This window comes from Rhinatrema bivittatum, chromosome 5, assembly GCF_901001135.1.
Source record: "Rhinatrema bivittatum chromosome 5, aRhiBiv1.1, whole genome shotgun sequence".
Lineage (NCBI taxonomy): Eukaryota > Metazoa > Chordata > Amphibia > Gymnophiona > Rhinatrematidae > Rhinatrema > Rhinatrema bivittatum.
Window position 1 is genome coordinate 308,551,018 of NC_042619.1, and position 26,473 is coordinate 308,577,490.

Consider the following 26,473-nt stretch of genomic DNA (forward strand, 5'->3'; position numbering starts at 1 on the left):
TTGAACGGAGATGGTTTGGTAGAGAATTCCAGAGTATTGGTCCGGCTATTGAAAAGGCTCTCTTTCTGGTGAGATCTAGTCTGGCTTGTTTGGGAGAAGGGATATCTAGTAGATTTTGATTAAGTGATCTTAAATGTCGCGTTGGTTTGTAGATGTGTAGTAGTGAGCAGAGCCAGGTGGATGTATGATTATGAATTAAGCTATGAATAATGGAAAGAATTTTATATTTTATTCTGAACTTTATGGGTAGCCAATGTAGAGATTGTAAAATAGGAGTAATATGGTGGCGTGGAGAGGTTCTGGTTAATATCCGGGCTGCAGCATTTTGAATCCGTTGAAGTGGGTAAAGTGAAGAGTCTGGCAATCCTAGGAAAAGAGCATTACAGTAATCTAGACCGGAGAAGATTAAAGATTGAAGAATGGTTCTGTAGTCTCGGTAGAAGAGTAGAGGGCGGAGATGTTTAAAAGTCGTAGTTTGTAGAACGATTTTTTTGTGAGTGAAGAAATATGTTGTTTTAAGGAAAGATCTGAGTTTATGTTTACACCAAGGCTTATGGCAGAACGTGTTATAGGAATAGTGACGTTATTGATTGTCAGATGTGATGGTGGACCTAGTGACGAATCGGAGATAGAGGATAAGTGTATAAGTTCAGTTTTTGCCGGATTTAGTTTTAATCGATTGTGAGAGAGCCAGGAGTTGATGGTAGATAAGTAGAGAGAAACTAGGGATAGGGTATCTGACCATGATGTTTTATACGGAACGAAGAATTGGATGTCGTCTGCATATATTTTGAATTGAAGATTGAGAGAGGATAGGATGTTACATAAAGGGAGAAGATATATATTGAACAGAATAGGAGAAAGGGATGAACCTTGAGGAACGCCAGAGTTAAAAGTGTAGGGAGAGGAGTGATGCTGATTGTAATTGACTTGTTGGGGTCGGTTGGAGAGAAATGATGAAAACCAGTTCAAAACTGTACCTGTAATGCCTATGTTTTTGAGACCTGAAATGAATATCTGATGATTCATGGTATCAAATGCTGCTGATATATCTAAGAAAACTATAATATAGTCTGTGTATGAGTCAAATGCGTGGAAGAAGGTATCAAAAGAAGATAGGAGGAGTGTTTCTGTGGAATGACCTTTTCTGCATCCATGTTGATTGATATGGAGGATATTGTGTTCAGTTAGGAAGTCTGTTAGCTGGCAGAGTACAGATTCTATTAATTTGGCTAGAGAAGTAAGGGAAGCTATGGGTCTGTAATTGTTAAGATCGGATGTATCTTTTGCTTTTAAAATTGTTAGTATGGAAGTCTTTTTCAAGATATGCTTGGCTGAATAGGGAGAGGAACAGCCAGCAGAAAATGGGAGGCAATATTGCCCCGGTGTAGTTCCCTGGTGTGACCTCACTTGGAATACTGTGTACAATTCTGGAGACCGCACCTTCAAAATGGTGAAGTCAGTCTAGTGGCTACTAAAATAGTCAGTGATCTTCGTTCTGAAACATATGGGGAAAGACTTAAAGATCCAAAGATGTACACTCTAGAGAAAGAGAAAGAAAAGATAGGGGAGATATGATACAGGCATTCAAATATCTCAAAGGTTTTCATCCACAGGACGTGAGCCCTTTTTTTTTTTTTTTTAACAAAAAGGGGCTCTAGAGGAAGGGGGTTATGTGATGAGGTTGACAGGGGGTAAATTGAGGAGTAATCTTAAAAAATATTTATTTATACAGAAGATGGTGGATGTATAGAACAGCCTCCCAGTGGAGGTGGTGGAGAAAAAACAAACAGTATCTGAATTCAAGAAAACATGGGATAAATACAGGAGATCTCTAATGAAGTGATGGGAATTCTAATGCTAAATTAACTGGATAGATGGGCAGACTAGATTGGCTGTGTAGTCTTATTCTGTTGTCATGTATCTATGTTTATAATTATTTTGGGTTCAGAGCTTGATTTTTTCAGGATAGGTTTGCATTCCATCTTTTTAAGTGAGTTAGAAAGAGACCCAAGATCATATGACATTAATTATGGTGGATAGCCATAGGGCTAAGTCCTGTTTAGGTTGCAAATAATTCTAGGGGGAATTGGGTCTAATGGGTTCATGAATTAAAAGATTTGGAAGATCTTCTCTCTTTGGGAGGGATGGTTCTGAAGTCAGAGAATAGGGTGCTGTCTGGAGTCGAGATGATCCTGTCAGGGAAGAAGATGGCTAGTTATGTTAAGTGGGGTGGAGGAAGAAGCTTCAAAGGAGGAACGTATAGCCATTTTTGAGAAGCAGTTGATGATGACCCAGATCGTAGTATTGCCTTTGGACAGCGGTAAATCAATAATAAAGTCTGTCGAGAGGTGTCCCTGGTTTACTGGGGATTGGCAGTGGATGGAGTAGACCCCATGGTAAACCCATAGGATTCTTGTGCCAGGCACACATATGGCAGGATTCAATATAGGACCGGGTATCCTTCGTCATCCCGGGCCACCAGTAGAAACGACAGAGAGAGATCAGGGTTCGGTGTTGTCCTGGATGACCTGAGCTGCGAGAGTTGTGGGCCTAGGTCAACACCTGATTCCAGAGATGTGGCGGAACGAAGATGGGTCAATGATGAAGCTGGGAGGTTCTGGTGTGTCCGTGGTGTCAAAGGCTCGAGAGAGCACATCCGCCTTCAAATTCTTGGTGGCTGGACGATACCGTAGAATAAAATCGAATCTTGCGAAGGCTTGTCAGGGATTGAGATGTTGGGCTCGATGCAAATATTCCAGGTTTTTATGGTCTGTGTAGACCGTAATTTGGTGCTGGGCTCCTTCCAACCAGGGGCGCCATTCTTCAAAGGCTATCTTGATGGCGAGGAGTTATTTATCACCAATGGCGTAGTTATGTTCTGCTGCAGAGAACTGGCAAGAGAGGAAGGAGCAAGGATGTAGAGTGTGAGTGGTGGAGTATTGGCTGAGGACAGCCCCAACCCCTTTGGTGGAAGCATCCACCTCGACGATAAAAGGGCTTCGAGGGGCTAGGTGATGAAGGCAAGGTTCGAGGAGGAATGCTTCTTTCAAGCGGAGAAAAGCGGAAACTGCATCAGGTGGCCAGTGGTTGGGGTCATCCCCTTTTTGAGTCAGGGCAGTCAGAGGGGCCACCAGAAAGGCATAATTGAGGATGAATGACCGATTGTAGTTTGCGAACCCCAAGAATCATTGTAGAGGTGATAATCCAGAGGGCTGAAGCTTCAAGGATCCATGCAAAACCCTTGTTTGGAGATGATACACGAAGATGCATTTTTCAAGTTTGGTGAAGAGCCGGTTCTCCCAAAGGCATTGGAGGACCCGGGAGACATCCTGGCGGTGGGCAGACAGAGACATGGAGAAGACTAAGATGTCATCTAGGTAGATGATGACACATTGATACAGCAGATCTCGAAAGATTTCGTTCATAAGGTTTTGGAAGACAGTCGGGGTGTTACAAAGACCAAAGGGCATGACTAAGTACTCATAGTGCCCATCTCTAGTACTGAAGGCCATCTTCTACTTGTTGCCCTCTTTGATACGGACTAAGTTGTAGGCGCCCCTAAGGTTCAGCTTGGTGAAGACCCACAACCCCTGTAGTCGATCGAATAGCTCCAAAATTAAGGGAAATGGGTAGCGATCCTTGAGTGTGATTGCATTCAATCCGTGGTAGTCAATATAGGGGCGGAGCATCCCATTCTCTTTGCCCACGAAAAAGAACCCTGCACCAGCTGGAGAAGTGGATTTATGGATGCATCCTTAGTCCAGGTTTTCCTGGATTTAGTGGGACATGGTCTGGGTCTCGGTAGGTGAGAGAGGATAAGTATGCCCTTGAGGTGGCTCAGTACCAGGTAGCAGATTAATTGCACAGTCAAAGGACCAATGAGGTGGTAAAGTCTTGGCCCTTTTTTTGGAAAACACATGCGGGTACGAAGCGTATTGCGGCAGCAGTCCAAGTGGGAGGGCTGTCGCAGTCAAGCATTGTTGAGGAGAGACAGGTTCGAGGCAAGTGTTTCAACAGGCTGGTCCCCAGTGGACCAATTACAGTATCTTCCAATCTAATTGGGGGAGTGTGATTGTAACCAGGGGAGACCTAATGCAATGGGATGTATAGCTCGATCCAGGACATGGAAGGCAAGGTGTTCCACATGAAGCAATCCCATACGGATCTGGATGGGAGTGGTAATGTGGATGACTCGACCTGGTAGAGGTTTGCCCTGGATAGAAGAGAGAACCAGAAGAACTGAGGAGCAGTCAAGTGGAAGACGGAGATGTTCCATCAAACTCTTCATAATGAAGTTGCCCCTGGCCCCCGAGTCCACCAGGGCCAGGGTGTGGAAGTTGTGGGCTTTTATCGTCAAGGTGACTAGTAATGTCAATGGAGGCATGGGTGAGGCAAGGACTAGGAAGAGTCCTCCTTCAGCTCCTAGGCCCGGTAGTTTCCCGGACGCACTGGGCTTGATGCCAGCACATGTCCTGCTCCACTGCAGTAGAGACAGAGGCTGCCTTGCCGGCACCTGAGACGTTCCTGAGGGGTTAATTTACCCCGACCTAGTTGCATAGGTTCCTCTGCTGCGGTTCCTGGGGTGCCCGAGTTGAACTTTGGAGAAGGTGAGCGCCGGGGATGTCGGGAAACAACGGAGGGTTTTCTCGAGAATTTAGCTTCCTAGAAGCATTCTTGGAGGCACTGATCGATGCGTCCGGTCAGGTCGATCAAGGCATCTAGGGACACGGGTAGCTCGCAGGCTGCAAGTTCATCCTTGATTCTGGGACATAAGCCTTCCAGGAAAATGGCCCTCAAGCAATTAGTATCCCAGTGGAGTTCGGTGGACAGGGTTAAAAATTTGATGCCGTATTCACGTAAATGGAGAAGAGTTGCCCTGGATGCCGCCTGCCAAGTGGGGTCTTCGAACACGGTACAGAAGAGAGCCTGGAAGCTGTTCAAATCCTGCAGAACTGGGTCTGCTATTTCCCATAGAGGTAATGCTCAGGCCAGGACTTTCCCGTCGAGAAGAGACAAGATGTAGGTCGTCTTCGTGATGTCCTCAGGGAAGAGGATTGGTTGTAGGGTGAAGTGTATGCTGCACTGATTAAGAAAGCCTCTGCACATCTGTGGGTTCCCCACGAAGCAGGGGGGGGGGGGGGAGCCAGTGAGGGAATCACCGGGCGACCTCCTGGTACCAAAGGTGAAGCGATAGGCATCAGGAGCATGTACGCAGCCGTAGAAGCGGCAGAGCCCAACCACTGATTTATATTCTCTACTGCGGAGGCGAGCATCTCTAGTGCCTTCTGCTGCTCAAGGATCCTTTGAGCTAGGCCAGGGATGACTTGGAGGGCCGAGGCCTCTGCCGTGTCCATGGACTTGGCAATCTGTTGTGTTGGTGGACGAGGATGTGGACCCTTTGCCTGAGGGGGAGTTGGCACTACCTGAGAGGGCGAACCCCCACAGTCCCCACCATCGGGAGGCGAGGCTGAGCTGACCTGGGGCAGATTGGAGCTTCCCAATAGCAGCCCTGTTCCCCACGGGTTGAACCTTTGAGTGCGTATGGCCGGCTGGTCTTAGGTGGGCCCCTGCAAAGACAGTGGATTCACAGCCGGAGCAGTCGTCCGAAGTCAGTCCAGGATCAGAAGCCAGTGGATCCGCTGATAGCCAGTCCAGAGTCAGAAGTCAGAGAGTCACCGATAGCCAGTCTGAGGTCGAAGCCAGAGGAATCACCAAAAGCTAGTCCGAGGCCAGAAGCCAGAAGATCCGTCCGACGGAACCAAAGGATGGGAGCTGGAGCAGGAATGGGACTCGGAAGACAGGAACAGGACTCGGAAGGCAGGAACAGGATGCAAGACACCAATGCAGCTCAGAAGACTCCACCAAGTGAAGCAGACTCGTTGCCAAGTCAAGGAACAGGAAGAGGAGGCTCCAATAAATAGTTCCCGGCTCCAGACGTCATCCCGGAGGCTGAGCTGCATCAATTGGGGCTGGCCCTTTAAGAAAGCTTAGGAGGCACGGCTGTGTGCCTAGGGAGGGCCCTGCCCGATGTGGGCTGCTGGGAGAGGAGGCCTGAGGCCTGGTGCCTCGAAGGGGCCGGGGAATCGTCCCGGCCGCTGCAGAGTGCGGCATAGATCCCGCGGCAGGGCCCGCAGGAGAGGAGGAGGCCCGAGGTTTTCGATGGGAGCGACTCCCCGCTGCCGCGAGGGTGCAGACGCCTGGAGTGAAGGTAAGGAGGGCCGTCCGTGGCCAGCTGTGGCGTCTAACAATTATTTTGCATGTTCCTTGCAGATACGAATGTCGGTGTCTGTTTTGTGTTTCTGCCTTGCTCATTCAATTTGATAATCGGAACTACAACGCCAAACATGCAATGGGGCAAAACCAGGACTGGATCACGCTAATTGGTCAGCCTACTAGAGGTCATTCTTATGCCCAAATAATCGATTTCAAGATTAGATTCAGTCATCTTATAGTCTAGGAAAAGATAAAAACTGAATCAAGATCTCATACCATACACTGGGAGTAGTTATTGTCAGTATAAAAATAGATTTCATTGTACAAGTAAGAGACAACAGAAATGTTACAAAAAAGAATTTTCAGTAGAATGTTGTCTACTTAATAAGGAGTCATCTAGTGATTCCATGGAGTGAAAATTTCATCCTGCAAAGTGGCAAAATCTAACCATACAATTTTGTTAGGTGGTTAGATTTAGTCACAATAAAAGTGGGCAGCCCTGGAGGTGTGTTTAGCTTGCAGGACAGAACCTAGACAGTTATCTCTGAGTGAACAAATAGCAATTCTAAATCTAGCTGGACAGGTTTTGGCCAACTGGATTTCAGTGAATATCCAGCCACAAACCTAGCTGAAAATTAGGCTAAACCTAGTCAGCCAAAATTTGGCTGGTTATGTCAGATGTTCAGTTGCAGCTGAAAATCTACCCTAAAATGTTACGGTCCCGGTCGCAACCGGGGCTTTACCTTCATTTCTCCGGTCGCGTAGATTTCGGCGGCGTTCCCGCAGAGGCCCATGCCTGGACGCCCTTCTACTAGGCGCGCTTGCGCAGGAAGGGCGCTTAAATAGCCCGCTTCCCGCTGTGCGACGCTCCGCCCTCCTCGATGACGTCAGACACCGTGGGGCATTTAACCCCGGCGTCTGCTCCTACTCGGGGCCTTGCAACTGGGTTCCCTCTTGGTCCCTAGTTGCTCCGGGCCCCGAGGTGATCTACGGTTCCTGCCTGGATCCTGCCTGCCTGCTACATTGCCTGCCTATTTGCCTGGTACCTGCTTGCTACAGTGGCTGGGCCCCTACGGGCTCCTCCCGGGGGGGACTCCGGTCTCCACTACAGTTTCTGCTACAGTATCTGCCTGGTTCCTGCTCGCTTGCCACGGTTCCTGCCTGGTTCCAGTCCCCGAGTCTTGCCACGGTTCCTGCCTGGTTCCAGTCCCCGAGTCTTGCCACGGTTCCTGCCTGGTTCCAGTCCCCGAGTCTTGCTACAGTCCCTGCTTGGTTCCAGTTCTCCAGCCTGCCTGTCTCGCCTCGGTTCCACTACTCGCTTAAGTCCCAGCGGCTGGGCTCCTACGGGCACCTCCTGGGGGAGCTCCGGCTTCCAGGGTGAAGAGTATTGTCCACGGCCTGCCTGACATCTGCCTCCTGACCTGCTTACTAACAGAGACACTAGAAGACCTTCTCCCAGTCTCTGGCAGGCTGGCCCAAGGGTCCACTAAATAGAGACTCCATAACACTAAAATGTACAAAATATGTAATATTATTAGAGCTTTACCTACCAGTCCCATTAGAAAATTCTCCCAGTGCACAAATTATACAAGCAAAGCAGCAGGCGGGCTTTCCTTCTAAAGGAGCTTTCCTGTACCCAAGAGGACATCTATCACTGCACACAGAGCTGGGGGGAATCTGAGGGACAAAGGATAAGGAATACTGTAAGCATACAACTTTCATTGAGCATTATCTTCCAGCTGTGAATGGTTTACTTCCATCACCTACTACGGTACATCATAGTTATCGTAGCTATAAGGGATATTGCATTGTAAGCTTTATAAGAATAATTTTATAACTGTGCATAACTTTGACTTGCAGACTTTAACCCAGATTTTCAAAGTGAATGTATGTGCATAAGTTTGCTTTGACAGTTCCTGGGTAAGTGGCCTGGAACATGTGCACACTAACCTACAGAAAGTTACACCTGTTCAATCATGTGTGTGGAATGTGTGCAAGTTAACTTAGAAACATACGTTTTAAACTACAAAATTATGCATCTAAGTCCCAACTCTGCCCTCTCCCAGAACACCTAGCCCCAGTTTGCATAAAAAATTTGTAAAATCAGGTTATACACACACTTATGTGAACTGAGCCCTGGACTATTTTATAACTGCAATTTACACAAATAAAACCATGTTTTATATGCACAAATGGATTTGAAAATCATGGCCTGTATAGTAAGTAATCAAGAGGCACAAATAGAGGCCAGTGTGTGGCATATAAATTAGTAGATAAACCTCAACCACAAAGAGCCAGAGGTAACACAAATAATTATCCAAAAAAAAAAAAATCTATAAGAAAATCATCAGGCTGTCATCATTTCAGGACCAACGGCTCTTAGCTTCTGAATTGCTGAACCATTTTGTCCTGACATATGGTGACATATGAGAACAGCATCCGAGTCCCGTTGTCGCTGCTTGTGACCTTGGGCAAGTCACTTTACCCTCCATTGCCTCAGGTACAAAACTTAGATTGTAAGCCCTCTGGGGATAGGGAAATACCTACAGTACCTGAATGTAAACCGATGTGATGTCTCAGATCAAATGTCTGTATATAAAAATAAATAATTAACTCTATAAAACATTTTGTGCACATAGTATCACTCGATAAGGTGAATGATCGAATTGACAGGGCGGTTCAGATTTGCTGCACACGCCGCCAGGCTTGCTGACAACTTTAATCCAAATTCTATACTGGATGTGCACATTTGACTATTGATTTAAGATTGTTCTGCACTGCTGACCATTTTGTTTGCTAACTGTATTTTGTTGTTTCTCTCCTTTTTTATATGAAGTAGAAGATACATGAGTCACAATTGTGGGGCTCTGGAACTGGCCAGCAAATTCCTGGTTGAAATCTCGGCTTGAAAAGCTCCCTTTTTGTTGCGTCCATCAGTCGCAGATGGCTGTGACCGCTCTGCTTCACCTCTTTTCTACCCTTTTCCTCCTCCCTTGGAAGGATGGCTGCCTCCGCTGCTGGTTGCCGACACCCTCGGCATCTCTGAGATAGCATAGGCGTCCCCGTCCGCCATGCTTCTTCCTGAGGCCTCCTAGGGCACACACGTGCGCACGCTGCCTACGTTTTTGAATATGTCATGGCGGGAACCTCAGTGGTGGCCCCACCACAAGACATCAGTACCTCCTGGTATTTAAACCTCCGCTTCACTCCAACACAATGAGTTAGCTTCTACTCCACTCCAATACAATGACCGCTTCTAAGCTGCTCGCTTGGATTCCTCTCTACCCTCCGGGGTATCTCGCTCCTACGGAAGCTCTGGGTACCCGCTCCTCGGGGACCTCTCGCTTCTACCTGCCCTTCGGGGTTCAACTGCCTAACCTTAAGGACACCCGCTCCTCGAGGGTCCTGTCTGCTTTCTTTCAGGAACCCTCGGCGCTCCTAGGTATTTGCTCTTCGAGGGCCTATTCTGCTCAAGGTATCCTGCACCTCGGACCACGTGTCCTTCTCTTCATTCTACTACTGAAGGACATTTATTAGCACTGCCACTCTGTGAGTATCACTACGCTCCAGCTCTTCCTATTCCACCCTTCAGGTTCACAACCTATCCTGCGCTGCGGAACACCACCGGACCTTTGCTACATCTGGGTGAGACCATCTACTACAGAGACTGACTGAGCTTACTGTGATATCGCTGGACTACAGTACTGTCCATTCCTTGGGCAAGATTCATCCTTATCAACAGCAGTATAATAAAGCTTTCTTTCCTCAGTGTCTGCTTACTAAGAGTCTAGCCAATCATTGTGGTTCACCACAGGGCCCCTCCCCATGGGAGGAGTCATCACCACTTCGACCAGGAGTCCACAAATACGCCACAAACCCAACAAATTGCTAACTCCATGGATTCGGCTTAGCTCGCAGTCTTGCAGGCCATTCCTGGCCTAGCCCAGCGGATCACCGAGCAACAAAAGTCTTTTTCAATCAGTTACATGCACAACTGAATACTTCAGCAACGCCAGTGAAAGAATTGCTGTCTCCGGTTGTGACTGTGAAGACCACCATACCGTTATCCATGCCTACCCGCTTCATGGGCGAAGCACAGATGTGTAGAGGGTTTGTCAACCAATGCAGTATGCATTTTTCTTTACAACCTACCCTCTTTCCCACAGAAGCTTCCAAGACCACCTATATCCTATCTCTACTTGAAGGAAGAGCCTTGGCTTAGGCTTCACCATTATGGGAACGTGGAGATCTTATCCTGAATGACTTATCAGGATTTCTGAAACTTTTCAAGTCTGTCTTCGATGACCCGGCTCACCAGACCATTGCTGGATCTGCTCTGCTTAATTTCCAGCAAGGTAATAAGCCGCTTACAGACTATGTGATGGAATTCAAGACTAGCATCCGAACTAGACTGGGACACTGGATGTTTATGTGCTATCTTCATGGAGGGCCTTAACTCTCGTTTAAATACAAACTGGTGGCTCGAGATCTGCCTGATACCCTTGAGTCTCTTATAGAACTGGCTGGGAGAATTGACCGCCGTATTCGAGACGGAACTCAAGAGGTTAAGAGTCCTCGGAAGCCCGTCTCGGGAGCTCACCATTCTAAATCTGTGCCAATTGCCTCAATTCTACTGTCTGCTCCCTTAGAAGAGGATGAGCCTATGCAACTAGGACAAAGTCATTTAACTTCTAAAGACAGACATTTTCGCAAATGCATGGGGATATGCATGTACTGTGGCCAATCAGGCCATGCTGTCCAAACCTGTCCCATCTGTCTGGGAAACTGACAGGCCTAGGATCTGCAGGAGGACTCCTCCTAGGCCTCACCACTCCAACTCCTCCATTATCTCTACCAGTCTCACTTCACTGCAAAAGCCTTGAATTTCAGACCCTTGCCATCATAGACTCCGGAGACAGAGCAAATTTCATCTTAAAACGCTTAGAACATCTACGGATTCCTACCACACCAATAGCTAAGCCATTGCTATTATCTTCAATCCATGGGGAACCACTTCCTGGAAAAGTTTCATTGATTACCCAGGCCATTGGCCTGCGCACCAGAGCTTTACACTCTGAATCCATCTTCTTCCTCGAATTGGAAAAGGCCATGCATCCGGTGGTACTTGGATTGCCCTGGCTACAAGATCATATGGCACAGTTTAATTGGGCAACGCTGGAACTATCCCGGTGGGGACCTGGCTGTCATGGCCGGTGTCTCGCAGAAGTCTCGCCGCTAATATGCATGCCCACTACACCATCGTTACCAGGCTTACCTCCACAATACGCCTCCTTCCAGGATGTCTTCTCTAAACAAGCAGCAGATGTACTTCCACTGCACAGAGTTTTTGACTGCGCTATAAATCTGAAACCCAATGTGGAGCCTCCAAAAGAAAGAGTATACCTTCGTTCTGCAGCTGAGATTGAGGCCATGTCCGCCTATATACAAAAGAACCTTCAAAAAGGATTCATCAGACCCTCCAAATCCCCGGCTGGTGCAGGATTCTTTTTTGTAGGAAAAAAGATGGCACCTTACGTCCCTGCATTGACTACAGGGGTCTGTATGAAATTACAACAAGGACCGGTATCCCCTGCCCTTAATTTCTGAACTATTTGACAGACTCCAGGGAGCCAAGATATTTTCTAAACTGGATCTCAAAGGAGCTTACAACTTGGTGTGCATTTGTGAAGGAGACGAATGGAAGACAGCTTTTAACACCCGCGACGGACACTTCAAATATCTCATCATGCTTTTTGGACTAACGCACCTGCAGTCTTTCAAAATATGATGAACGACATCTTACGGGATTTACTATATCAATGAGTAGTAGTATACCTTGATCATATTCTGATCTTCTCATAAGACCTACAAACATATCAAGAGGACATCAAGAAGGTTTTAAGACCCCTGTGGGAGTACCACTTATACGCAAAACTAGAGAAGTGCGAGTTCCACAAGGAGTCTGTACCCTTCCTAGGCTACATTGTTTCTAAAAATGGGTTTCAGATGGACCCCAAGAAATTAGAAAGCATCTGGGATTGGCCCCAACCTACGGGCCTGAAGGCACTGTGCCACTTCTTGGCCTTCACGAACTACTACCGTTCCTTTATCAAGAACTACTTATCATTGACAGTTCCTCTCACTGCTATGACCAGAAAGGGAGCCAATCCCGCCAAACTGGTTTCCTGAGGACAATTTTATCCTCAAGCAATTAGTGCAGCACCTAAGGATTCCTACCCGCCTCGCTCTGGTGCCTCTTGTTCTGTCCTCTATTTCAGGAAAGCCCTTGCCGGGCAAAGTCACCCATATCACCTTTCTAATCACCTTCCACACTGGCGCTCTTCAGGAAGAGACACTGGCCTTCCGTGTCATTGTCCGGGGCTATTCATCACTTGGTCCTCAGATTGCCTTGGTTACAGAAACATTCTCCGCAATTTGACTGGGCATCCTTACAGCTTAGTCAATGGGGCCCTACTTGCTGCACCTCTTGCCTAAAGTCATCAGTTCCTCAATGTTGCCTCTCCATGACGCTGCTTCCGGCTGGGCTGCCTTCCCATTATGCCTCTTTCGTGGATGTCTTTTCAATGCAAGGGGCCAATGTCTTACCTACGCACCACCAATATGACTGCGCCATCAACCTCCTGCCCAACACCAAACCTCCTCAGCGCCTGGTCTATCCTCTGCCCCTCGTTGAGACCAGGGCCATGTACGAGTATGTGCAGGAGAATTTGGCCAAGGGGTTTATCTGCAAATTCTCATCCCCTGCGGGGGCTGGCTTCTTCTTTGTGGCCAAAAAGGATGGGGCCCTCCAGCCCTGTAAAGATTACAGGGGCTTGAACGCCATCACCTTGAAGGATCGATACACCCTACCTCTTATTGCGGGGCTATTTGACCGCCTGCAAGGAGCCAGGATTTTCTCCATGCTCGACCTCTGTGGGGCCTACAACCTCATTCGTATTTGGAAAGGCAACGAGTGGAATACGGCCTTCAATACTCGTGATGGGCACTATGAGTATTTAGTGATGCCTTTTGGACTCTCCAATGACCCAGCCGTCTTCCAAAATATGATGAACGAGGTCTTCCGTGATTTATTGTACCAATGTGTCGTCTATTTGGATGATATTTTAGTGTTTTCCAAGGATCTTCAGACCCATCGCCTAGACGTGGCTTGGGTACTCAAACACCTCCAAGACCACCGTCTATTTGCTAAACTGGAAAAATGTTCCTTTGGAAAGGAAAGCCTGCCCTTCTTTGGCTACACTGTCTCTCGGCTTGGATTTCGGATGGATCCAGAGAAACTCAAGAGCATCCAAGATTGGCTGCAGCCTACAGGCTGTACAACGGTTTGTGGGATTCACCAATTATAGGATATACATAAGAAACATAACATAAGAAATTGCCATGCTTGGTCAGACCAAGGTTCCATCAAGCCCAGCATCCTGTTTCCAACAGAGGCCAAACCAGGCCACAAGAACCTGGCAATTACCCAAAAACTATGAAGATCCCATGCTACTGATGCAATTAATAGCTGTGGCTATTCCCTAAGTAAACTTGATTAATAGCAGTTAATGGACTTCTCCAAGAACATATCCAAACGTTTTTTCAACCCAGCTACACTAACCACATCCTCTGGCAACAAATTCCAGAGCTTTATTGTGCGCTGAATGAAAACAGAATTTTCTCCGATTAGTAAGAACATAAGAACATAAGAAAATGCCATACTGGGTCAGACCAAGGGTCCATCAAGCCCAGCATCCTGTTTCCAACAGTGGCCAATCCAGGCCATAAGAACCTGGCAAGTACCCCAAAACTAAGTCTATTCCATGTAACCATTGCTAATGGCACTGGCTATTCTCTAAGGGGTAGATTTTAAAAAAGCGCGCCTTCGCGTACTTTTGTTGGCGCATCAGGCACCAACAAAAGTACGCTGGATTTTAGTAGATACGCACGTAGCCGTGTGTATCTGCTAAAATCCTGGATCGGCGCGCGCAAGGCTGCCGATTTCGTGTAGCTGGCGCGCGCCGAGCCGCGCAGCCTGCCACCGTTCCCTCCAAGGCCGCTCCGAAATCGGAGCGGCCTCGGAGGGAACTCGATTTCGCCCTCCCCTCACCTTCCCCTCCCTTCCTCTATCTAACCCACCCCCCCCCGGCCCTATCTAAAAGCCCCCCCTACCTTTGTCGGGGGATTTACACCTCCCGGAGGGAGAAGTAAATCCCGGCGCGCCAGCAGGCCGCTAGCGCGCCGAGACACGACCTGGGGGTGGTTCCGGAGGGCGCGGCCACGCCCCCAGACCGCCCCGGGCCGAAACCACGCCCCCAGGCCCGCCCCCGAAACACCGCATCCCGCCCCCAAAACGCCGTGCCAATCTTCCCCGCCCCCGACACGCCCCCGACACGCCCCCTCGAAAAACCCTGGGACTTACGCGAGTCCCGGGGCTCTGCACGCGCCGGTAGGCCTATGGAACATAGGCGCACCGGCGCGCAAGGCCCTGCTCGCGTAAATCCAGGCGGATTTACGCGAGCAGGGCTCTTAAAATCCACCCCTAAGTGAACTTAATAGCAGGTAATGGACTTCTCCTCCAAGAACTTATCCAATCCTTTTTTAAACATAGCTATACTAACTGCACAAACCACATCCTCTGGCAACAAATTCCAGAGTTTAATTGTGCATTGAGTAAAAAAGAACTTTCTCCGATTAGTTTTAAATGTGCCCCATGCTAACTTCATGGAGTGCCCCCTAGTCTTTCTACTATCCGAAAGAGTAAATAACCGATTCACATCTACCCGTTCTAGACCTCTCATGATTTTAAACACCTCTATCATATCCCCCCCCCCTCAGTCGTCTCTTCTCCAAGCTGAAAAGTCCTAACCTCTTTAGTCTTTCCTCATAGGGGAGTTGTTCCATTCCCCTTATCATTTTGGTAACCCTTCTCTGTACCTTCTCCATCGCAATTATATCTTTTTTGAGATGCGGCGACCAGAATTGTACACAATATTCAAGGTGCGGTCTCACCATGGAGCGATACAGAGGCATTATGACATTTTCCGTTTTATTCACCATTCCCTTTCTAATAATTCCCAACATTCTGTTTGCTTTTTTGACTTAAATGTGCTACTTTTTGTCTTAAATGTGCTACTTGCTAACTTCATGGAATGCCCCCTAGTCCTTCTATTATTCGAAAGTGTAAATAACTGATTCACATTTACTTGTTCAAAACCTCTCATGATCTTAAAGACCTCTATCATATCCCCCCCCCTCAGCCGTCTCTTCTCCAAGCTGAACAGCCCTAACCTCTTCAGGCTTTCCTCATAGGGGAGCTATTCCATCCCCTTTATCATTTTGGTTGCCCTTCTCTGTACCTTCTTCATCACAACTATATCTTTTTTGAGATGCGGCGACCAGAATTGTACACAGAATTCAAGGTGCGGTCTTCACCATGGAGCGATACAGAGGCATTATGATATTAGAAAATACATAATTGGAGATCATGAACTCGTGGCAGTAAAATTGGCTTTGGAGAAATGGTGATACTGCCTAGAAGGTGCCAAGTGTTGTGCAGGAGGTGGTCCCTTAGGCCGAGGTGGGGTTGACACATTATCAATCCTGAAAGAATCAACCTTGCTTCTTTTATTTCCATCCTTGCTGTGAAAACAGTTGTCCCCAAGAGGGTCCAGGAAAGAGTGTTAACATGGGTGCACAACTCTCATGTGGCAGGGCATCCCGGAGTATTCTGAACTCTTGACCTTCTTCAATACCACTACGGGTGGCCTCAAGAAAAGAGAGACGTAAAAATCTACATGGATTCCTGTCCTACTTACACACAGAACAAAAGTGTTCATTCTTGACCCTGGGGGTTGTTACAGCCATTGCCAGCCCTCAGGGTGTTGCAAAGCCCAATGGGCATACAAGGAACTTGTAGCATCCATCATGGGTACTGAAGGCTGATTTCCACTCATCTCCTTGTTTGACGCAAATGAGTTATAGGGTAGGGCTTCAGATGAGGCAGGCAGGGAGAACTTGGATAGATGGGACAGGCAGGGAGAATTTGGAAAGACAAGGTAGACTGGCAGAGCTTGGAGAGACAAGACAGGCAGGCAGGAACTGGAGAGAGGATCAGGAACATGGAGCAGCAACTCACCACTGCAGAAGACAGGTGACCCATTGCTGAGGCGTTGGTCTATTGCATGCTGGGGTTTACCCAGCTGTGTGACATCATTTGCCAGCACCAGTCAAAGCGATTCCTGCTGTAGGGCCTTCAAAGTTATGCGCGTGCCTAGGGGAAGCCCTAGGAAGAAAACGTTGGCAGCATCTCCACCGCAAAGCATGATCTGGGGTCAGCAGAGATGGGTAAGTGCACCGGCTCTTAGGGGAAGCCCTCAAGCTGGCAAACGTAACACTAATGAATTGGTAGCATAAGCTTATTGGTTCAATCTACTAAACTACTGTAAGATATCACACCCAAGATATTCCTAAAGCATAAACTCCCCCTATATGGACAGCTAGCTAGAACTCTTCTTTATGTGGCCAGCTATTTATAATCCCTTAGACCAGTTTTCAGTGGAGGGAAAGTTGAACTGTACATGTTCCTCAGTACTGGACAAAAAAGCCAAGGATATTGGTTTACCCTTCCAGAGAGTTAAACATAGTGAAGCTATAGCATCCAGCCTGGGAGTGTGGTCGAAGATATGGTAGCTGAGATTCAATGCCAAGAAGTACAGAGTCATGCATATGGGATGTGGAAATCTGAAAGAACTGTATTTGATGGGGGGTGAAGGGCTGATGTGCACGGAGCAGGAGAGAGACCTTGGGGTGATAGTGTCTAATGATCTGAAGTCGGCGGAACAATGTGACAAGGCATTAGCTAAAGCCAGAAGAATGCTGGGCTGCATAGAGAGATGAATATCTAGTAAGTGAAAGGAAGTGATGATCCCCTTGTACAGGGCCTTGGTGAGACCTCACCTGGAGTACTGTGTTCAGTTATGGAGACCATATCTCCAAAGGGACAGAGACAGGATGGAGGCGGTCCAGAGAAGGGTGACCAAAAAGGTGGATGGTCTTCATAAAATGACTTATGAGGAGAGATTGAAGAACCTAAATATGTACATCCTGGAGGAGACAAGGAGCAGGGGTGATATGATACAGACTTTCAGATACTTGAAATGTTTTAATGATCCATGGTCAAACCTTTTCTGTTGGAAAAAAAATTTGTAGAACAAAGGGACACGATTTGAGGCTCCAGGGAGGAAGACTCAGAACCAATGTCAGGAAGTATTTCTTCACGGAGAGAGTGGTGGTTGCCTGGAATGCCCTTCCGGAGGAAGTGGTGAAGCCTAAAACTGTGAAGGATTTCAAAGGGGGATGGGATAAACACTGTGGATCCATAAAGGCTAGAGGATGGGAATGAAGAGAAGAGCCATAGGGGTGGAGTACTGGAATGGAGGCTACTACTCTTACTCAATAAGCCTTCGCAACTCCAACATTGCTTTCTGCTTCAACGGCAAGGGGAAATGTGGAAAAGGGGATTTGCATTCAGACAACCATCAACAAGAACTTCACAATCTGGGTAACAAATAAGAGTGGGGATAGCTTGCTTATTACGGCAGTTACTACCCTTAACCATTAAGCCTTATGCTCACCTTTGATGCAACTCCAACATTACTTTCTGCATCAATGACAGGGGATGGCAGGAAATTTGAATCAAACAGTTAACAACAAGGACCCTGAACTTGGTGGTAGATGAAACAGATAAGTATGGGAAAATAATGAAACAGAAGTATGGGAAAATAAGTGTGGGAGCTTGCTGGGCAGACTGGATGGGCCGATTGGTCTTTTTCTGCCGTCATTTCTATGTTTACCACCTTTATGCATTTAATTCAGCTGGGGCCTATTGTGTGCACACCCTAGTCAGGACTGGGGATTTGGGAGAATATTTTTATTTTTTGAATACCTAGATGTAAAGTATCTCTTGGGTTAGTCTATATGTTTCCCCCCCCTTTTTTTCACTATGTAGCCCAAGTACATGCTGCTGCTGCACAGTTAGATGCAGTACCAATTGGTTTATTATCACTGGTTTCCCCGCATTGCCTATTTAAATTAGAATCTTCCAGTTTATTTTTTTCACTGCTATAAGTGCTTTTCTGTTCTTATATGCCAATTGATGTGTATATATTTTCTGTTCCTCTTATTCCTATTCATTTACTGTTATTTACAAGTTGCCAGTAAAAGATGTTAAGTGTTTATTCTTGGTGTATTGATTGAATATGATGTACTGTGAAACAAATCAGGGCTACTCAAGAAGGGGCACTAGAGATGGTTTTGGGGTTGGGGATGCAGTCTTGGCCTTTCAAGGTGAGCGAACCCACACAGATTTATCATAATATTTCTTCTATGGTTAACTTCCCCTCCCTTGGCCCAAGTAACTTAAACTATCTCAGAGGGGGTCACATAAGCATAGAGTTCTATGAAGTTTAACACTTTGTGGGATGTCTCTTCTCCCATGCTAGAGGTGGCAGATCACAGCATAAGAGATAAAGTTTGGATGTCAGTGGAGTCATTGGCAACCAGAGGTTGTGCCATCAATGGTAACTGAGGACAGTGGAGTATGGCTGCACCGGGTATCATTCATTAGAGAGTCTGAGCTATAGCAGGAAGAGTCCTTAGGAAGATGAAGGTCATATACTTTGTGAACAATAGAAAAAGAAGCATTCTGGGGAGTTCATAAATCAAAGTAAGTGTCTAGCTCTCAGGTAATGCAAAATATGTGAGGGATTGGATAAGTATGAGAGTTTGAATTCCAGCCATCATCTAGTGATTGCAACCATGTGAGATGATCTAAAGGGTAATAAGCATATCATCAAATTGTAGATCAATATTTACAAAAGGGTAAATTACAGTTTTTTGACCTGACCGTGGGATTAAAGTATAGATAGAGCATCCTTGTGATGAACTGGAACACTAACTGTCCACCAATCAAGGTGAGCAATACCAAATTTAGGGATTTGGCACTAGCCATCTGGGGAGAGAGGGTGACAAGTCTCCTAATTTAGCAATGGAACCAGGCTGCTGGTGCAAATCTTCACAAACGAGATAGAGCAGCTTTTAAACTAGAAGATGGGGAAAAGCTGATAGTCGCTCAGCAGCGCATGGTTCAGCGGGAGGTATCTTCACAGGATACTAAAATATTAGAGGAGTTAGGGCATTCCAATAGATGCAATAATAGCCCACATGCCTATAAGTAAAGAACCACCTGCATGTAAAGATTCCAAAATACCCTTGTCAGGTGATAAGCAGATTGTGAAAACCAACAAAAAACATACTTTAAATGTTTGTATGCTAGTCCCAGAAGTCTAAAAAGTAAGATGGAATAGTTAAAATGCATAGCACTGAATGAATTGGTAGACGTAAATAGCATCTCAGAGACCTGATGGAAGGAAGATGACCAATGGAACACTGCTATACCAAGCTACAAATTATATCGCAATGACAGGATGGATCAACCTGGTGGGGGGAATGACAGAGCCCAACAGGATAAAGATCTAGCAGGAGACTAACTACACAATAGATTCCTTGTGTGATGGGGAAGATTGTATCAGTGGAGGTATACTACCATCCACCTGGCCAAAATTAACAGACAATGAGATGCTAATGGAGATTAGGAAAGTTAATAAATTTGGCAGCTCAGTAATAATGGGGAATTTCAATTACACGATATTGACTGGGTAATGAAACATCAGCACCTACTAGGGAGGTGAAGTTTCTAGATTAAATAAATGACTGCTACATGAAACATTTAGTCTGGAAACCAAAGAGAAAGGATCCATTTTAGACCTAATTCTTTGTGAAATGCAGGATTTGGTGTGAGAGATAACGGTGATGGGGCCACTCAGCAACAGTGATCACAGTGTGATCAAATCTTACTTAATGATTGGGAGGACATTAAGAAAATCAACAATTCTAGCATTAAACTTTCAAAAGGTAGACTTTGAGGAAATGAGGAAACTAGTTAGAAAAAAACTGAAAGGTGCAACTAGAAAAGTTAAGAATTTATATTAGGTGTGGTCACTGTTTAAAAATGCATATCTTAGAAGCCATCCAGATGTGTTCTTTGTATTAAAAAAGTGGAAGGAAGACCCAATGACTACCGGCTTGATTAAAGAGTGAGGTGAAAGAGGCATTTTTAGCCAAAAGTATTTCTTTTAAAAATTGGAAAAAGGAACCATCTAAGAAAAATAAGAAAGCATAAACATTGTCAAATTAGATGTAAAACGTTGATAAGCTGGGTAAAAGAACATTTGAAAAGAAATGGCTTTAGAGGCAAAAATTCATAATAAAAACTTTAAAAAATATATATCTGAAGCAGGAAGCCTGTGAAGGAGTTGGTTGGACGGTTAGATTATCGAGGGAGGGAACTTAGCTCACTGGCGATCATTACCTGCAATGTTTCCGTAGGCTCCGTTCCACCACCAGCAGAATGGACTTACAAGAGACACAATATAAGTTTCTGGTGCAATATTATTTCTCTCAGAAATTGGCATACAAATTTCATTTGACTGGCACTACTTTGTGCCTCAATTGCAACCAAACTGAAGGCAGTCTGAGTCATTGTTTTTGGTCCTGTCCTTATAATCACAGCCTTTTGGGAAACTGTAGTACATTACATCTATAGTATAATGAAAATCAAACTACCCCTTTGCCCAAAAGTGTTGTTATTTGATTTCTTGACTGGGGTAGCAGTGGGTAGATCTTATGCGAAACTGTGGATTCATAAAGCACTTGTGTTGGGGAAAAAAAGCTATTTTACAAAATTGGGTGATGATGGATCCTCCCATTGTTTCACTGGAACCCAACTATGGACATCCATGAATAGCATTCCAGGGAGAGGGGGGGGGGGGGGGGTGTTACTGTGGGAAGTTTGGGGATTGGTTTGGGTACTGGTCAGAGCAATCCAGTGCTCCTGAATTGTTGTATTATTGTTGTTTACTTGGACAAACAATAAAACAGATTTAAACATAGATTATCAAGGGAGATACCTGTGCAGGAAACTATTTTCAATGCTGATGATTTAGAGGAACTGATAGAAATATCTGTTATGCCAGAAGATGTAATAATTCAGACTGACAAATTAAAGAACAGCAAATCGCCTGGACCAGATGGTATATACTCCAGAGTTCTGAAAGAACTAAAAATTGAAATTGCAGATCTGTTATAGTAAATTGTTGTTGCGTCCATCGGACTCAGACGGCTTTGTCCTCTGTGCCACACCTTTTTATCTGCTTTCTCCACTAGCCTTGGGAAGATAGCGACCGCTGCGTCTTTCTGCCACTCTCCCAGTGTCACCAGAATGGCTATGGCATGGCTATCCACCATATCTCTCCTAAGGGCCTCCTAGGGTGCACGCGCGCACACCACCTACGTCTTTATTCTCACCATGGTGCGAATCTCGGGGGCATCCCCCTCGAGTGACGTCACGCCATCCGGGTATTTAGCCTTCCCTGTATTGCTGACCAAATCGACGGGCCGATACAGTAAAGCGCGGCCGCAGTTACCCCGTTTCTAACCCGCTGTTTACTCACAATTTGGCCGCGTAAGTCCAACCCGTGATTCACTATCCCTTTTAACCCATCCTTACTGCTTCTTTAAATCAACGGGTAAGCCTTTCCGCCCGCGGCATGTATATGAGATGTAAACGATCGGATTACCTATTCCCTCCCATTCAGTAACATGCGCCCCGACTATCGCCTTTTTAACCTGCAGTGTAGCCGCGTCTTTAACCTGCTAAATTACCGCCTACCCTTACCCCTGCGTTAGAGGCAGGGGTAAGGGTAGGCGGCAAACTTTCCCCCAGCCCCCACTCACCTGCCCTGGCCGCCAGTCTCCGGGGCAGCCCCAGTCCTCTCTCCCCTCCTCGCGAAGCAAGGCGCAGGGCGAAAAGCGACTCGACATGCTATTAAAATATTGTAAATAAAGTGTAACAAAAGTTAACTTACTTTTTCTTACAGTCCTCACTGCCCTCCTCCGGAGGCGCACACTGCGGCTCACTGCCTAAGAGAATTTTCAAGTTATAAAAGGGGAGGGGAAGTATATTGTGTAGAAAAAGGGCGGGGAGAGATCCTTTAGGAGGGGGGGTGGGGCCAGGGACAGAAGATGAGAAACCTGTTACACCTGTTCTCCTGTCCTACCAGGTTCTCTTTCTGGTTTCTGGGGACTCAGAGGAGCAGATGGACAGTCTAACTCATTTGTACCTGTGTAAAGCCGGGTTGCCACTCGATGGAGCTGTCATTGATGAGGAGCTGCTGATCTCGAGGGGCAGAGGGGTTAAAGCTGCCAACAAGAATATTTGTTAGGGTTCCATTGGGGAAGTAAATCCAGTTTAGAATATCATACCGAACTGAAGTCTCCCCTTTCTCATCAAAGAAAATCTCATCCCCAGCAGCAGTTTTATAATGAACCTTCTTGAGGAAGGCATTCAGCTGAGAAAGGAAAATACAACCAGATCAGAGGGGAAATCCATGAACTTTCTTACCAATGAGATCCATAAAATGCATGATATTGAAGATCTATGTGTGGATATATATATTTGCTTTAAAGTAACACTACTTAATTGTAAAGTTTTAACATATGTGATGATAAGCTCATTATAGTTCAAAATGATATTGCAATCTGATGTCTTAATTTTCACTGGAGTTGAACAGACAAGCTATAGATGATAACATTTTATTGGATTAATTCAATACAACTGTGACTAATATTCGAGAGCAGTGCTCCCTTCATCAGGTCGTTGAAGAAACAGCACAGTTTACTGTGTTTTTCTGTGGAATCTATCTGCTTAAGAACAGAGTTAGCTTGCTAGAACTCATGAGGTAAAACCTTCACCCTGCAGAACAGCTAAATTTATCCATCTGGATTCACTGGGTAGATAAATTTAGGTGGCCAAAAATTATGTGGCCCCAGAGCCATAGCTGGGGCAGGGAGATGACTTTGCTAATTCTGATTTTCAGTCCTAGGCGGCTAAGTTGGACTGCCCCATGTATAGGGCAGTCCTAAATGTAACCAGCTACATTTTAGCTTAGTTGCTCGCTGGCTAAATTTTGTGTAGGGAAATTGTTGCCCACATAAACTTTATCCAGAGATAAAGAAGTGGCGCTAGGGAGTGTTCCTAGGGCATAGTTTAACTTTAGTTGATCCATTCTGAATATCAGTGCTGACCAATAAATGAGACTCGAATAACTCTGATCAGACAAGTTATTGGAATAACCTTATCTGATTATATTTATTGGCACTTGTAAGTGAATAAGAGCCACTAAATATTCAGATAACTTACCTGGTCAGTGGCTTTTTGAATATGGATCTTTCTGTTGCAAAGTCTCATGTCATTGGGAACTTTCCTTCTAGCCCTACTCCAATGTCCCTTTTATAACGCATTGAAAAGGACGAGGCCTATCACTCATCTTTGTGGCATCTCACTGGTCACTTCTCCTTCACCATCATGGAGCCCTTTCACTACCTCTTTCTAAATCCTGTTGCTCAATCAAGTGTTTTGCTCCTGCTTGACCACACACACAAATAGCAGCTGCCAAGTACTTGGGTGCTTTTGGCAGGCACACTTTGCAGTAACTAATTTTCAAAGAGAAACATTGCGAGAGTGGGGGTGGGGGGGGTTTCCTTTCAAAATTGGATGCACTGTACATTGGCTAAAAGTGCTTGTGTAAATTACAAACCAAATGAGCTATTGAAAATCGCGCCCTTAGTGTCTCCATGGAGACGTAAAAGATTGCAATTTATTGCTTACCATTTCAAACACAGCTAAGATAATCAATAGTAAAAGCCATTAATATCTAGAAACTTTTACTGGCCTATGTCAAATGAGTTGGTGACCTCAGCTCATTTCCTAATGCACAGATGTTCAAGTCCCTAATAACAAATCATTACAGTCTTGAACTTATTGGTACTCTTGCTGTGCGTCTCCACAGGAAGACCATAGATTGAGCAGGCATGAAGACATTTCTCATTCACACTGTTGCGGTCCCGGTCGCAAGCCTTGCGACCGGGTCCTTACCTTTCGCTGCCTGGCGGCGTCCGTGGGGGAGTCGGGGCTGTTCGGGCTCTCCAGAGGTCCAGCAGCGGGACGCGCGATCAGCAGGCACAGATCGGGCCTTCTCTCGGCGGCGTCACCACGAGGGAGGCGCCGCCGAAGCACGCACTCGGGGAAGCCCAATTTAAAGGGCTTTTCCCGCCGGACCGCAGCCCACCCCTTGTGATGACGTCAGACGCCGGCTAGGATAAAAGCCGGTGTCTGCATCCTTCCTGTGCCTTGCAACGAGGTTCCTCTTCGTGAGTTCTAGTTGCTGCTACGTTCTTGTTCCAGTTCCTGATCCTCGGACTCCTGGTTCTGCTTCAGTCGTCTTGCTCCTGATCCAGCTCCTGGCTTCCGGTCCTGCTTCCATTCCCGGTAACCTTGCTCCTGCTCCCGCTACTCCTGCCTTCCGCACCTTCATTTCTGCTATCTTCGATTGGACTTCCTGGCTCCTACTTCGGCTTGCTCATGGTTTCTTCTTTCACCGCCTGCCTCGACCTTGGACTGTTCCTCTTCTCCTCGCTTGATCTCCTAAGTCCCAGCGGTCTGGGACCTCACGAGCTCCTCTCGGGGGGTCCGCAGACTTCCAGGGTGAAATCTCTACTGGTTCCAGTGATTCCCTAAGTCCCAGCGGTCTGGGACCTCACGAGCTCCTCTCGGGGGGTCCACAGGCTTCCAGGGTGAAGACTCCGGATCTCCGTGTAACCTGTCACCGCCCACCAGTCTTCTTCCTCTCCGCAGAGTACCTTACTCTTCCATCTCACTCTGCAAGACCGACCCAAGGGTCCACAGCTACCCCGCAACACACCTCATGAAATAGGCCTCATAGTAGAGAGACACACTGGTAAGTAATGTGGGAAGCCATGCACTGCTAATGCCTGAGCTGAAACTGTACCGAGAGAAATATTCAGCTACTATGTGGCTCAGCTGGTTAGTTGGATAAATTTAATGTAGCGATTTAATGTAAAACTATATATATGAGAATAGTGCCATGTTCAAAAATAATGGAATGACTAGCAATTAGTTTTAAAGTAATGAAATGGCCAGTGATTAGTTTTCTGCTATGTGCTCGGTTTTCAAAGTGGTAGTTGTGATTGTTTTTATAATTCAGAAAAACTATTGGTTTTCCAAAAAATCTAGAGTGTGAGTGTGAGTGACAGTGGCAATTTTGGTTTTCCTTTTTAGAATAGTGTGTGTTTTTAATAGTATGGGTATAAGATAGGCACATATATATATGTTTTTTAACAATGCATACTAGGACAGTCCAAATCTTTTAGAGAGATAGAATCTTCTATTTTTAATTTTTAAATATTTTTTACAGTTTTGAAGAGCATTGTTTTATCTAATATTACTGTGGCACAGGATAATACTATCTGCCAGAGGTACATATTTTTTTGAATAATAAATACATTTTTTTTGTAAGGACGTTTTTACTTAATTTAATATCTTTTTTTTATTCACATATTTCAGACCATTTGATGCATATACAAATTTTTCAACCCGGACACTCAGAAATTCTAAAATGATAAAGCTGAGGTAAAGGCAATACATTTTTAATCAACAACATTCCATATTTTCCCAGATATGCAGTTCTATACATCACTTCTTTGTTTTATATGTCACACCACACTTATGGATGTTACCATTTTATATGTCTATTTTAAAAATATGTTGTTTATGATTTATTTTTTGTTCATTAGTAAGTCATTTGTCTGCATGTTGTAGCCCCTGATGCAGCCCCATTGTAAGAGGATGAAACTCGGCCTGAGTCGGGCTTGTCCAAAGATTTGTGTCTCTGTTAAATAAAGCATCCAGATCAGACATTTGACTTCTAATTCTGTATTGTCGCCTCCTGCAGGCAGAGACATGGCCAGTGGTAAGGGGGGTTGCAGGAGCCTTTTCCACCACTGGATTGATGTGGGGGGGGGGGGGGGGGGAGAGGATAGTCTGAGGGGAACTGGCCTATGAAGCTGTGGCTGCCACCACGGGGGAAAGAAGCAAATTAAGTGCAGGCCCATCACAGGGGAGCAAGATGCCATGACTGTCAGTCCCTGACTTGCTATGGCTCCTCCAGTTCTGCTGCTGGTCCCACGGTGGTGCGGCTCTTGTGCAGGGCCCTCATTTTCCTGCCTTCTACAGCTGCGCCATTCCCAAAGCAGTTCTCAGAGCGCGACTGTGTAAGTA

General features: G+C 46.0%; 1 protein-coding gene across 1 annotated transcript in view; it reads right to left on the reverse strand.

Moving 5' to 3' along the window:
* Nucleotides 1–26,473, reverse strand: part of LOC115092445 (vomeronasal type-2 receptor 26-like) — a 167,881-nt gene that overhangs the window by 28,660 nt on the left and 112,748 nt on the right. The window contains exons 4-5 of the mRNA XM_029603278.1: nt 22,458–22,685; nt 7,767–7,893 (exon numbers count right to left, since the gene is read on the reverse strand). Of these exons, the coding sequence (XP_029459138.1) occupies nt 7,767–7,893; nt 22,458–22,685 (355 nt within the window). The remainder of the gene's footprint in view (nt 1–7,766; nt 7,894–22,457; nt 22,686–26,473) is intronic.